Here is a 14,865-nt window from a genome sequence, read left to right on the forward strand (position 1 = left end):
TGATATAGCCCTTTTGATTTACAAAGAATATAAATAGGTTCTTTTCCTTGAACATGATAGAAATTAAGCAAAGACAGTTGCTTTACACATGCATCTGGTTTCTTTCAGTTAGCCCTTGGCCGGGCAGGGTCATTCTGGTCATGATCCCAAAGCTGGTCCTGACTGCCTCATTAGCTTTCTTTGGGTTGTTTGTCAAATCCTCTGGTGTTCTTGCTGTCCTGGAGAGGCACGCACAGCGCGATCAGTGTCAGCCTGCCTACTGCTGCCCGTGCATGCAGCTGTCAGTGAAATCCCCTCACCCACACAGCCTGGATTGCTGAGCACCGCTGTCTGCAGACTGTATTTTATGTAGTGGCTCTTTCAGCATTATGTTCGATAAAGAAATGAAAAGTCTTTTCCATTTTCCACAGTCTATCCATTAAAGAAATATGTTTCCTACATTTATTCTGCATAAACGTCAACTGTTTATAACCATGGATTCCAGAAAGCAGCCCTCGCTAACCGGGAATAATTTTTAAGCAAAAGAAAAAATACCAACAGAAAAATCACCAAAGTTAAACACTTACCTTGTGCAAAAATGAATGCACCATTAACAAGAATTGCTAGCATCAGATGTGTTTAAAATATACATAAAACATGGGAATAGCAGACAAGTATTCACATTTTCTTTTATCCTTCCAAATTCTAGAAAAAAAAAAATATCCTAATACTTGCAGACATACTCTTGCACTAAAACAAACATGTTCTAGTGATTTCTGTAAAAGTACTGTTATATAGTTTTATGTAGGTTGGAGCATGGGCAAAGCTAGCTCACATCTGCCTGCAAAAGGCTGCATAGACTCCAGCAATTGACTTCTTGCCACTCAATGCTTGCTTGCTCTGAATAGTACATAGAAGCTTAAAATTTGCCTCCATTTAGTGGAAAAGAAATGTAACTAGTAGAATAAGGATTTCACCTCGTGGGTTTATATTTATCTGTGTAGTAACAGAATAGAGTTGAGCTGATTTGTGACGCCTTGATATTTAAACACATTTCAAATTCTGTTTTAATTTCATGCTAGTTTTTAATACTGTAATTCCTAGCTTTCAGACTTTTGTTTTGAATTAATATCAAGGTTTTATCATGTTTTCTGTTGCGTGCTTTCAGTTCCTACTGCAATGGAAATAGTGTTTAGTCTGGTTATTTAATTACATATATTAATTACTTTTATCGGATTGTGCTTTGGAATTAAGAGCCAAGTTGAATGCCTTTAAAAAAACAAACATGTAAATCATGGAGAGGGAAGAGCTGAGGCATAGCGTACTTTCCTTATGCTAGCTATGCATAAAGTAGGCATGCACCAAGTGAAAATACTTCTGATGCTCATAAAACAGAATCAAAAGCAATGGTTCTGCTGAATAATGCATCTTTCATTTCTGAGTTTGAGTTAAAGCTCTGCTACAGCTGGTGTCCACATGGATTATTTTTCTCAGAGGCTTTTGTGTACCTGATAAAAGTACCTATGATGGGCTTTGTCACTATGGAAATGGATGTGTTCTATACAGAAACCTCAAGTAATTAAAATCCCATAAAAAGGGAAGAAAAACTGTACTATTGAGAAAGGGAGAAAATCAGGAAAAAATGTCATTCTGATATATTTTTATGTCCTTTATGCATCAGCAGGGTTCTGGCAAATGCCCTTAGAAAATCAGAACATGTTTACACATTTATTCATCCACATACCACACATTCAATGGTGTTTGGTACCCAAAGCATTTAGTCAAAAAATACACTTTTGAATCCTTTTAATAATGGAGAAAGTTCTAAGGCCTTCAGAGATGACATTTTGATCTCATGGAACAAAAAAAAAAAAAAAAAGGAAAAAAAAAAAAAAGGGGGAGCATGAGAAGAGTTTCTGAATGGTGTTGAAAGGAGTAGGAATGAAAGAAGCCAAAAATAAGAAATGCTCACAAATAATTTTATAGTATTTATTGGTCTTACTGAAGGCACTCAAAACTACTTTTCAGTCATTAAATCTACTTTTCAGTCAATATTTTTTTCCTTACGGGCTTATATGCAACTCTTCTGAACAATATAGACAAGCTGTTAAGATATATCCTGAATTAACACGACTCTCCACACATCTCCACCAAAAAGTTGCATGCTAGAATGTTTTGTTTCCTTTGGAATTTCTGTCTTGGGCTTATGAATCACAGACAATACAATTCAAAAGAATTGGAAAAAAAAAAAAAAAAAAAAAAGCCAACAAAGTATTAAGAAGACAGTAAATAACCAGCCAGCTATTCGTACACAAAGGTGGAAAACAGTTACCCAGGTGCAATTGGCACATTAGTGCAATAGCTTCTGGATGCCACTGGGTGGTGGGTATCCAAGACAGTTATCTTCAAGGCAAGTCCATAGGTTTTTTAGGTGCACAGATTTCCAGAGCAGTTCAAACAATTCCAGACAAGACAGGTGGTAGCAGAGAAAATTCTGAGCAGTGCAGAATAATGGGGGAGTTGCAAGATTATGATAAAAAATAAAAATAAATAAATAAATAAATAAATAAAAAGGAATATTCCACAAAACATGAGAATTAATTTTGGAGCAGCTATTCTCTCTCTACAGATGGCATCTCTCCCTGTACTGTCATTATCATCACTTTCTTATAATTAAAAATCAAGGCATCTCCAACAGATGTATTGCAGTGTCTAACATTATGTATGCTGAAGCATTTTTTATTATTATTGTGGTTGCAGTAGTTATGACCTCTCGTTCCCCACATAGGTCTCTCTCCTAATACCTGTACAAATCACAATCAAAGAAGTATTGCATTGCAGTGCTAGAGACCATAGCACCAAGCCACCATTATTCTCCCTCTTGTCTAGATATTAATGGTGGAGTTCTGTTTGTAGTGTAGTTGTCAATATAACGCCTCTCTGTACATTGTAGTATTCCTCTGCAGCTGACCAGCACGACTGATGTAAGCCAGCTTGCATTTCTGGAAAGTGTATTACAGTAAGTGGGAGGCATCTGAGCATAATTAGAAAAGTGCAAACTGTCCTCCCTGTCATAAAAGTCAGCAAGCTGTGAATCAATTTGCAATTCTGCTATGGAGAACACTGTCAGTTGTACATTTTGCTACGGAAACCATGACAGATGAGAGAAACATCAGAAATGTGAAGTCTTTATTATTTTTTCCCATCTTTTTGTTTTGTTTTGTTTTTATATATATTTTTTCTTCTCAAACACATTTATATTGTTTGTATGTTAGTGGTTGATAGGAGTATAACTAACGTATGAGACTAATAATTGCACAAACTGGACAATGATTAGCTTGTATGTTGCCATTGTGCAAGAGTTCACATTGCTGCTTTGTCATGTTTTCATTTCAGCTGGACTATTTTCCACTTTACACTTCGGGACAAGTTAAAACTTACACTAGAGGCGTCCTTTAACGCTATTTAGCAATGAACAGTAACACCCCTCAGCTTTTTATTAACGCACGGCGGGATGGCAGAAAAGGGCGTTAATTGTCCTGCACATCCCTGAGCAGGGGCAATGTTAGTGAAATGAGTTCAGCAGCTCCCTGGTGTTAACGCCAGGTACACGTTGGTGTGGGCTGCGCACAGCACAGGCCCCGCTGCCTGCCCCGCTCCCCTCACGGAGCGGAGCCAAATGGCGGCGGGGCAGGAGGAGGAGGAGGAGGTCACGTGCCGGGGGCAGCACCCGCACGAGGGGGGGACCCTTCCGCGCACGTGACGGCCGCTTCCGCCCCCGGGGCTCGCTGCGTGCCCTCCCCCGCGCGGAAGTGACGTCGCGGCAGGCTCGGTGCGCAGTTGCTCGGTGCGGCCGGGCGCGGAGGAGCCGGAGCCGCCCGGCGGCCGCTGCACCCCCACAGCTCCCCCCTCCCCCCACCCCCATTTCCTCCCCTCCCGGCCCCGCCCCGCCCCGCCCGCAGCCGCGCCCCGCCCCGCAGCCCGCCCGCGCCGGCCGGGGCCCAGCTCGCAGCGCCGCAGCCCGGTGAGTGCCAGCGCCGGGACCGCCACCCGCCCCGCGGCCTACCCCGGCGGCGCCATCGCAGGTGCGGGGAGGGCCCCGCGTCCCGTCAGCTCGGGGAGGGGGGAGGGGGAAGGGGCACGGGGAGCCTGCCCGTAACAACCGCACGGGCCTGCAGCGAGCGGCGCGGCGCGGCTCTGGGCCTGAGCAGGGCTGGGTGAGGCCGGCCCGGGGCGCTCCGTTATCCCCTGCGTGCTGCCGCCTCTGCCGGGGCTTTCTGGCTGCGCTGACGCGATTTCGGTACGGGAGGTTGGAATTGGCAGCGCCGTGCTCGTGTGGTGCGCGGCTCCCGGCGCGGAGTTTTTGTGGCAGTAATTCCCGGGTCAGAAAAGTAGGAGGAGTGAAGGGGCCTTTTGAGATTCCGTCGCTCTGTGGAACTTGTGACAGCTTCGTCTCCTTTCCAAAAGGAACATGGAATAAACCGGCACTAAACAAAATTGCGTTGTAGGATGATAACTTGCCAAGAATCAGCGCTTGCAGATTTAACCAAAACGTCACGAATGTGGTTCTTTGTGTGTTGCGTTTTCACTCTTTCAGTTTGAGGTTTATTTACTTCTCATCGTCGATGAACTTACCCTAATCTTGGCAATACATGGACTGCTAAGTTCTCATCCTCACTGAATTGACAGTTCAGCTGCATTATTCTGCATCTTCCAAACAAAAATATTTGAATACACGGTTGCAAAGTTGTGCTGGAAATACAAGGATTGGAGCTGGCAATTGTCGCACTCTTGTACAACAACAATAACAGAAATTGCAGCCTTCAAGAAGTGCTAGGCCATTTGTTTGTTTTTTCCTCTGTCAGCGTGGTGTTGTTGTTTTTTCTCCAAGTAAAAAGCTTTTGGTAATGTTGGGATTTTTTTTGAAAACTAGAACAATGCCACTAATGTACAAATGAGGTTGGTTCGCCTGCAGAATCTTGAGTTTTATGTCTAGTTTTTTGTTGGTTTTTTTTGGTTTTATTAAGGAATGATCTATGGAACTAATTATGTTGTGTCATGAATACGTATTCATACGGCATCTGCTCTTGCTGATACTGGGCACTAGTGCTGTTGTTAGTGTACAGTTATTCTAATTCTGTTTTTCAGCATTTAAAAGTGAGAATTAAATATATAAAAAAAAAATCCTAAACCACTTGTAGAATAGACTTAGAGATGAGAATGCTATTGATCTGAAAGGATTGAAGTCTTAATTTATTCCTTTTTAGTCTTGAAAAAAGTGTAGTTACAGAGGGATGGTTGCAGGTATGTCATTCTTACTCCTCTATGGAAAGAAGATCTCGTAGGTGGAGCAGGGGAGGAATTGCATGCAAACAATCTTCCCAGCTTTGTCTTTTCCTTCACCTGTGAACTTGTGCAAAGGTGTCAACTGTAGGACCGCAGCCTGGAAGAGAAAAACCTTAGTATGTACTGCCACTGTCTTGTCCTGCTTGCTCACTGTCACTGAACTGGTGCTTAGTTAGCCCTTTGCAGATGTCTGAGCTTTCTCAGATTGGTAGGAAGAGAACACAGCAGACATCCCGCTCTGCTTGGCCTGCTGCAGCCTCGCCTCAAGCACCTTGTGCAGTTTCGGGTGCCACAGGAGAGCCTCCAAAGCAGGGGAAGGGCCCAGAGGGGAAGACATATGTAGCAGGAGAGGTCCCTGGGTTTGTCCAGCCCCGAGCAGAGCAGGCTGAGGGGAGGCCTCATGGCGGCCTGCAGCTCCCTCACGAGGGGAGCGAAGGGGCAGGTGCTGAGCTCTGCTCTCTGGGGACAGCGACAGGACCCGAGGGGACGGCATGGGGCTGGGACAGGGGAGGGTCAGGCTGGGGGTTAGGGAAAGGTTCTGCACCCAGAGGTGGTCGGGCACTGGGACAGGCTCCCCAGGGTCACAGCACCAAGCCTGCTGGAGTTCAAGAAGCATTTGGAGAAGGTTCTCAGACGTAGGGTTGGGGTTTTGGGTGGCCCTGTGTGCAGCCAGGAGTTGGACTAGGTGGTCCTGGTGGGCCCCTTCCAACTCAGGGTATTTGGTGATTCTGTGACTTCAGTGGCTGAAGTCTTGACAGACATTAATGCAACTGAGTCAGTTGTCATTGTCAGCTCTTTGAAGAGCAGGACTGCGCTGAACTATTTTCTTTGTAATTTAGCAGCAGCAGAAGTGACATTTTTAGATTAAAACTGGACTTTAAGGAATTGCGTTTTGTACTTTAAGCTTTGACTAGAAATCAAATGGGTAAAATTGAAGATTGCTACTATGGCGTTTCACTTTTTGCCTAATTAGGAATTGTATATACATGGAAATTGGGTCCTTTGTACAGTTTCATAGCAAACAGCATTCAAAAAGTATGCAAGGATGGACAGATGTTAAATACTGAAATGTTTTAATGTGAGTCCGGTTACCTTCTGAGAATGAAAACACGAATGGACGCACAGTACGTTAGGCTAGTTACTTATTTGAGAGATTCTTATTCAACGGTTGTGATGGAATTATGACAAAATGAACAGAAAATGCCTACCAGTAGATCTTGTTTCAACAGTTTTTCTGCACAACTTTAAAAATAAATAGCAAGAAAATGTCTGTTAGAAAAAAACATGCAGTTTGTTTTATAGTAGTTGATTGGTCTGTGTTTTTTTTTCCATGCATTTTTATAAACTAATTTTAAAAAGCAAAAATTCGTAGAAACGTACTCACTGTGAGTGTAGCAGGAAAGCTGATACGCAAAAGCATCTCCAGTTTGGAGCGCTAGAGGCAGTCAGCCTTTGTGCTCAACTTCCTGAAACATAGATTTAAAAGGAGGTTGATCGTCCTGGAATCTGCCCCAAGATGAGATTTAGCAGGCTTGGTCAAACCTGAGTTTGTTTTTGGCAAGAATGGAAGGTGAAGCATTTGCACTTCCCAAGCATGCTTTCCAAGTCTTTAGTCAGAGCATCTTTAATAAACGTGATGGCCTTCACTTTGGCTGAAAGAGTTAGGTGACTGGGTAATTTATAGAGAGTTGACTCCGTGCAATTTATATACAGACGGTGCACTGCAGACACTTCTTTACATAGGCATTAACATGAGAATGCTTTGGAGGGGATGCCAACAAAAAAGTTGGAAACCACGCTGCTTCGGGTTCACTTTATCCTAGTTTCCCTAGCGTTTGATGTGGACTTGAAGCATTACGGAAGAGTGGACTGCGAGGTTCCGTATTTCCATGTCACAGATGTTCTTCCAAGTGAAATTACGGTACGGTTGGGATGTTCCCAACCTCTGGGTAATACTCTGTAATTATACTTACCCATGTTGGACCCTTCAGAGAAGACCTGAAAATAATTACTTTTAATTGCAATTGGATCTGAATTTTTGTCTGCATTATAGAAACTTGCGAGTACTTTTTGTACATGGCTGGGTGTCTACTTGTATTTCAGTGCTGAAAAATGATGAGTGAAAGCAATAGTGGTAAAATTCACATACACATGTACAGCTGCATGAGGTGCATGCCCATGGCATGTCTGTGCTGATGGGTGAGGGAGCAGTTGTAAGCTTCAGGTATGAGTTTTTTGTTTGTTTGTTTGTTTTCTCAGTAAAAATTTGCAGGCTCTTAATGCCATGTTTGGTTTTTTTTTTTTTTTTTTAATCTTTCTTAGCTGGAATTCCTTTCTCTTAATCATCACTTCCTAGTCTGATGAGTCGCCTGACCATTTCCATTCACTGTCTTCAAATCTGAAGCTCTGAATGGCTTTAAGTTGTCCCCAAGAATGCGTGTCCTTGTGTTCTCTGCAGTCATTGACTGCTGATACATATAGTAGTTGGTTTGTTTTTTTGTTTCATTATATTACCCAAATACCTACAGAAGGCTTTTGCTGTTTTTTTTTTTTTTTTCTTTTTTTTTTTTTTTTTTCCTCCAGTCCTTTGTATTTCTTGCTTTATCTTGTCATTCAGAATGGTGGCAGACTCACAGGATCATCTCTTCTAATTGCTGAGGACTGCAGGGAGATATTTGTAGGGATATGGGTTTGCCAGAGAGTGCTATTTAGTTTTAAGTGGCAGGCATTATCCACTTCCCTTAAGATGTATCCCCCAATTTGGAAATGTTGGGACTGGATTGAAGGTTGAACCTCCCATGTGAGTTCAGAGGCAAAAGTCTGACAAATTCAACACAGAAAGAGGAACAAAGATGCAAACGAGTGGCACGTACAGGGAGAGCAAGGAAACAGACTGGAAAATTTTGAGTAAATGAGAGTCCTTATCTAGAAAGGATGATACGCAAAAGAAAGCGGGCTGGGTGGGAGTGAGGGGAGAGAGCAATCTTGCTACAGTGATATATTATACCAGCACAATATGCCTGTTAGTGAAGCTACAGCAGATTTAATACTTTCGTGTGCTTCAGTGGAAAATAATGCTTTACACTTGAAGACTGCTTCGCTCTAGAGCATTTCCAAAGGGATTTGTGTCAAACTGCATTTTCATGTTGGTCCAATGATCGAAATGCACTGTCCAGGGGAACTCCCTTGGTATTAAGTGATGTAAACAGCAGGTTGTTTAGTTTTTAACTCATTTTTAATATATTGTATCATTTTGATACAATACTATTATACAGTAATTTGGTGTGAAGCTGGAAAAATGAAAGCAATTCTATTTGAGTTACTTAGTGTTGCTAACGGGCAGTCTGAGAAACAGTTGTAATTCTCTTAACGTGGAGGTTGAGTTTTTTGTGAAACTCGGTAAGAAAGGTCCCATAGGCATTTACTTTCCAATTTCCTAATTTTGCACATTTTTTCCTTTGTCTATTACGTACTGCTAAAACTCTTGCCATAGAGCTTTTCATTTTGGAAAGCAAGCTCCTTGTGTTTATGCAGCTACTTAATGTGGGTTTATCAGGGCAGCCGCAGTGAGAGACTTAACACAGACTCCTACCATAGCGTGGTCTGTAACTAAACAGGTGAAAGCATAATTCTGAAGTTTATTTTGCTTCATAAACTTTATTTACAAAATTGTTAAGCAGCACAATTCATAGCATGCAGCTCTGCAAGTGAGACTGTGCAGCTCAAAGTCTGGTGTCAGTGTGCGCTCCTGTCTTGGCATCAGAGGCTGCTTGGAGTGAAAAGCTGGCACTTACAGGGAGAGAAATTGTAAATCTGTAAATACTTGCAGAAAATCAGAGGATTGAAGATAATTGGGTTAAAATACGTGTTTTGTTGGTAAAATTTTAGAACAGTAGTTGCAAACAGTACTCTTACTAGAGGCACATGATGGGCATCCTTGTGAGCTCTCATGCAGTAATTTATTTTCCTAGAAGTACACAGCCTTACTAGAAAATCTTAAGAAGCATCTTAAGCATCATTTTACTTTCCTTGGCTTTTACGTACAAGGTCTGTGTTAAAACTGTGGGTTTAGTTTTATGCCTGTGATGCTGATGACAGGTGCCTTTTCGGTGTGTGAACACCCAATTCAGCAATGGCTTGATGCACATTTGTTATGTGCTCTGAAGATCTTTGCAAGTAAACAAAGTAAATAAATTTGAGAGAGATAGCTGTCAAGTTATAGAAGGTCTTGTTCCACTTCTCTAATACCTAGGCTGCTGACAGTGGATGAATTTAGTGCTGGTAAAGGATCGGAGTCCCTGGCTTGGAGTGCCAGTAGTAATAGACACCAGTATTTGTATCCCTTGGCTAGATGCCTCAGGAAAGGAAATACGAGGTAACCAACATCGAGAGGTGGTAGCTGGCTCATGGACAATAGATGACTGACAGAGAAGTCCAGGAGAGTTTGAGCTCCTACAGTGTGTTATGGACTTGAGCGCCACAGGGGAGCTTTAAGGGAGATGGAAATACTTTGAAAGCATCCTCTGCAACAGGGAATGTTTAATTCGAGAGATTGTCTAGCTGAGTGAGAGTTCCTGATGCTTTGAAACTTAATTCTGCAATGATTGTCTTACTTGTAGCTACAGTTTTAATGCTGATATAAGCAGCGCAATTGCTGCTTTTTTTTCTGTTTCTTCCTCCCAATACGCTTTCCTCCATTTCCAAGTACATTTTGGGTGCTGAGACTTCAAACTTTCCCTGTACATAAGTAAATAAGTGTTTTTTTTTTCTTTTTTTCCTTACACAGCTACTGAAATCATGAATCCTGTGTATAGCCCTGGTTCTTCTGGGGTTCCCTATGCAAATGCCAAAGGAATTGGTTATCCAGGTAAGTCACTTTTTTTTTTTTTTTTTTTTTTTAAATAAACTTGAGTTATATTTTTCTCTGTAATCAAGAAATAGTCACTTATGAGTGGGCTTGGTGCAGTAATCAATTGTTGAGCTGATGCTGTGTAACTATATGTCTTGCAGGATGGTCACCTTCTCTGTAACTTATCTTTAATCAGCTACATGGGCTAGAGTACTTTTATAGTAAGGCAAGCACCACTGGTTTATTGATTAATGTCAGTTACAGTACACTTATCTCTATATTTGTAATTGATCTTTCGAGGATTTCTTTACCATTATAAAAATTATTACAAATTACAGAAATGCTACTTTTTTTTAATTTTTTTTAATCTATATTCATTTTCTAAATGCAGATTTACATTAACCAGGGTTTCGTTTGTACTTGTAACCATTTATGTGTTGCTTTGAAGTTGTCATTTAGTCTGATCTAAGTAGTATTTCATTTTACGTAGGAAAATCTACTGTTGCAGATTTGTAAATGGCAGTTTAAATAACATTACAACTTATTTCTTATTTGGTGCAGATACTCATAATTGTGTTTTTGTATGTCTATTTGTCAGTCTCTGCATGGTTGTAAACTGTCATAACTAAAAAACACGGAATGTAAGTCAAGTCATTATAAAAGTGCCTTAAGTGCTGTGCTTCAAGCTGTTGGCTCAAAATTCTTACCTACAGAATTCAGTCAGTTTACAGAAAGTTGATTCTTAAATTTAGCTTCGTCAAGTAGTTCTACCCTGTTACACTGATATAGTTTACTGAACTGTCCGGCTCATGCTTAATGGCCATGGGATAAACACAAAACATTCTGTAAAATGGATAGTAATTTGCATTTTAGGGTTATTTTTTTTTAATTGTCACATGGCTACGTCTCCTTTTCTTGCCTCTTCAAATGTAGAAACTACAGATTTTCTATTCAGGATGATTGAATGTACATGGGTTGCATGGTAATAGAAAGTTATGAGCGTATTGCTAGGAGGGATGTATTATTTAAAGGCACTGTGTTTGTAAAGCTCTTGCATATGTAATGGCTGTTTATATTGTACTACACCTATCTGAGGTTGTTGGATGAATTTACAGTAGCAAGGAATCAATATCCAAATGTTCTCATGGGGATGAAAGTTCTTTCTAGATGTTAAAACTGCTGCCTGGCATAGTTTACATAGTTTTGGCATAGTTAACATAGTTTTGACATAGTTTACATAGTTTTGGCATAGTTGCATTTTATGTAAATTATGTGTTTATTGAGCAGCTCAGAGTGCTCTGATTTGTGGAGCTAAGCCTGTGAAGAAAGGATGGAGAACCAAAAACTTGGATGACAAATGGTGTTGCAGATGTGACGTCAGTTTAGTAAGGTGTAGAACTGTATGAAAACCTTTTACTAGGAGGTTGTAAATTTGAAAACTTCCAAGCTAGGTATACTCTGAAAAGTTGTTATGACTTGGGTGTGTTATTAGGCTTAAAATCCAAGACAAAAATGCTTTTCTTAGGCAGTCAATATGGATAAGACTAATTGTATGTGACAATTTTTGTGATATGTTTGCAGAGTGTTTTACGGAGTGGAGTTAGGATATGTAGATTTATAGTCCCAAGTTAAGAAGTTATTTTTTTTTTGTTTGTTTGTTTTTAGGAGTAATTGATAAAGTCTCTGGGATTTATGGGAAAATAGAAATCATTCAAATCCAAGTAGCATTTTAGACCTATCAGCTTTAAGCCTGAGGGTGATGAGGTGAATAGTCACTGCTTTTTATCTGTAGATGTTGTAAACTTTGTGTTGATATTAAGTATAGACCAGTATATCATGTTAGTTTAGCCATAGTGGTTCTTGAATTCTGGTGTAGAAATGTTTACCTACCATTTATGCCGTTGCCCCAGTGAATCACTTACTGTTACTGTTGAGTGTCATAATACAGGGCTTAAACTGGCACGCTTAATACCGTAGTGTAGTAACAAATCTGTATGGAATATAACAAGCATTTTGAATTGCTTAAGGTTGCTTTGTACTTTCTACTTGTGATCTCTCTAACCTGGAAAGTCAGAGTTGCTCTGACTTTGAGCGATTTCATTACTTCTGTGAAAAAGAGATTTCTGCCAGATGTATCTCTTCATTGGATCATAAAAATTTGAGAGTTTTGGATAGTTGCACAAAACTTTGCTGTCTGACTAACATAAGAGTTTTTTGGACAACATCAAGGTACGCTGAAACAGTGATGTAAGGGAGAATGGCACTTGTGACCCCTTGGCTGCCCCCTTCAGCTAGCATTCAGCTTCAGGTGGCCTGGGAGAAGAGCCTGGTATTCGACTTGAGAAGTGTGACTGAAGGCCATCTGCTTGCTCATCTCAATTAAAGGATGTACAGGAAGAATAAAGTTGTAGGTAGACTTGGCAGTCAGTCAATAATAAAAAAAAATAACTTCAACATGTTCTTTCTTCTAGCTGGCTTCCCAATGGGCTATGCAGCGGCTGCTCCTGCCTATTCCCCTAATATGTATCCTGGAGCGAATCCTACCTTCCAGACAGGTATGTGTAATGGGTATGTTTAAAAAATAACTTGAAGTTTAGAAGTTATTAGAACCAAGAATAAGGAAATGCTGTTGGTGCTAACAATAACACAGTGAGATAAGTTTTACAGTACTTTAAATGTGACTCATAAGGAATCACCTGAGAAATTAAAATGAGTATAATCTTGTTTTAAGACGTGTCATACTGCTTTCACCTTCAGAGAAGGGAAAAGCTGAGTTCTTAGCCATTGTTTCTGTATTTCAGGTTGATGCTTACAAAATACATTGCATTTTCCTTCACTGTTTCCTTCTGGACTCTGTGTGCTTTGCATCCTACTGCTTCTTTCCAGATCCTTGTCTGTTAAATGTTCTGTTTGTTTGTTTTGTTGTTGATTTTCAAAACCAGTTCTTTTTTTTTTTTTTTTTTTTTTAATCATATTCTTTCCACATTCAGCTTACTGCATTCTTTCTGATCTTAGAGTTGTGTTGCAGAAACTGATAGCCTGGAAGATCCTGGCTGCTGCTTAAAAACCCTTTTGTCTGTAGTGGATATTGGGGAATGATTTAGGTAACTACACTTGCATGCTTGTTAGTTAAGAGAAAGGGAACGTTATGAGCCTAGGAGAAGGGAGATGGAAGAACGAAAGGACTCATCTAAGTTGTTTTCATGTAGTTCTGTTGTCACTAATAGAAGATGATTTTGATGTGCTAATGTTTGAAACAAAATGGAACTGGGTACTATTTAATCTGTACTTAAACCAGAGGCGCGTATTTGATAGAACAGTATTCTCTATGTCATTATTGCGTACTAAGGAAATCCTTACATTGCTTTGTTAACAAAGATTTGGACCATCTTCAAAAACTTTCACTTGCGTGTGTTATGCTAATTTTTCAGAGATAACGCGTGCACATATCCAGGTTTGTCCCTGAATGCCCTTGCATAACTTATGCAAGGATAGGAAAGGATGCTACTTAACATTGTGAAATTTACGTTGTGGAAGTGTGCTAGCAGTACTGAAATTCAGTGTTTGAAATGTGTGGCATTTCATTAACTACCAGGAGACTCCAGTAAGTCCTGAATCTTAATCTCGTACTCAACTGTACGTTCGAGTCCAGGATACCTTGTGGTGAAGGAAAACATGATTGTTGTACACCACAAAGGAAAACAGAATCTATTTATTTACAATCAGACTCTGTATGACAAGGAGGACTGATGTTAGTCCTTAGAAACTTATCTCTTTGCAGGCTGTAAGTTGCTGTTTTGATTTTTTACAAGGGTGGGGCAGTAATTACTGAGGGCAAGAGAGAGTAAGTAATCTGAACGGTCTGTCTGCAGAGCCTTCTTATTTTTGTTGGTACAATCTGTGTGTCCTTATTTTTTTTTGCGTAGAGGCAAGGCAAGTGCAGAACTGGTTTCGGCTTGTCTTCAATCACAAATTTAAGGGAGGAAAGCAGATAGGTGTTGTAAGCTCAAGTAATTCAAAAAAATCTGCCCTTTGGGTATAGTATTGCCTGTGCGCAAGTCTCAGATCTAGAGGTGCTTGATTGCATGTGCACTGGATTGCTTAATTTTTCAGGAGTGGAGTTCAGGGGAGAGCAGTTCGCATTGGGGACATACCTGTTAGCATGGGAATCAAAACCTTGTGTAGGCTTTTATTACCAGTCTGTATCATTTCCATTTCATGGCAGAGATTAACTTAGTGATGTGTTTGTGCCTTCTGTGCTCCGTTGTATACATCATCGTGATTCCTATAGCTATGCTGATGATAAGCTGTGATTTTTGATCGTAAGTGGAGGCAGTTACAGTCTTATTACTGGTTGCAGTTTGCAAATCCTCTTGCAGTTTTTGCTTTTGAATGGAGCTGGCAGCCCATGGCTTGGACAGGCACACTCTGTGCTGGGTTAAAAACGTGCTGGGTGGCTGGGCCCAGAGAGTGGTGGAGAACTGAGTGAAATCCAGCTGGTGACTGTCACCAGTGGTGTTCCCCAGGGGTCGGTGTTGGGGCCCAGCCTCTTTAATATCTTCATTGACGACTGGGTGAGGGAAGTGAGTGCACCCTCAGTAAGTTTGCAGATGACACTGCAGCGCTACAGGCTGGGGGCAGAGTGGCTGGGAAGCTGTGCAAAGGGAAGGGATCTGGAGGTGCTGATGGAT

General features: G+C 40.9%; 1 protein-coding gene across 4 annotated transcripts in view; it reads left to right on the forward strand.

Annotated features, from left to right (window-relative positions):
- Positions 1-14,865, forward strand: part of FAM168B (family with sequence similarity 168 member B) — a 66,045-nt gene that overhangs the window by 38,727 nt on the left and 12,453 nt on the right. Inside the window, exons 1-3 of one of the 4 annotated variants that reach the window (XR_014696101.1) lie at positions 3,855-4,003; positions 10,112-10,192; positions 12,646-12,729. Coding sequence is in view for 3 of the 4 variants with exons in the window: in XM_084529976.1 (XP_084386102.1) it covers positions 10,123-10,192; positions 12,646-12,729 (154 nt within the window). In the remaining variant the exon portion in view is untranslated. Of the gene's footprint in view, positions 1-3,854; positions 4,065-10,111; positions 10,193-12,645; positions 12,730-14,865 lie in introns of those variants that run through there. The other 3 variants (XM_084529974.1, XM_084529975.1, XM_084529976.1) reach the window with 3 other exon arrangements.

This window comes from Aythya ferina (genome assembly GCF_964211825.1).
Source record: "Aythya ferina genome assembly, chromosome: 9".
Lineage (NCBI taxonomy): Eukaryota > Metazoa > Chordata > Aves > Anseriformes > Anatidae > Aythya > Aythya ferina.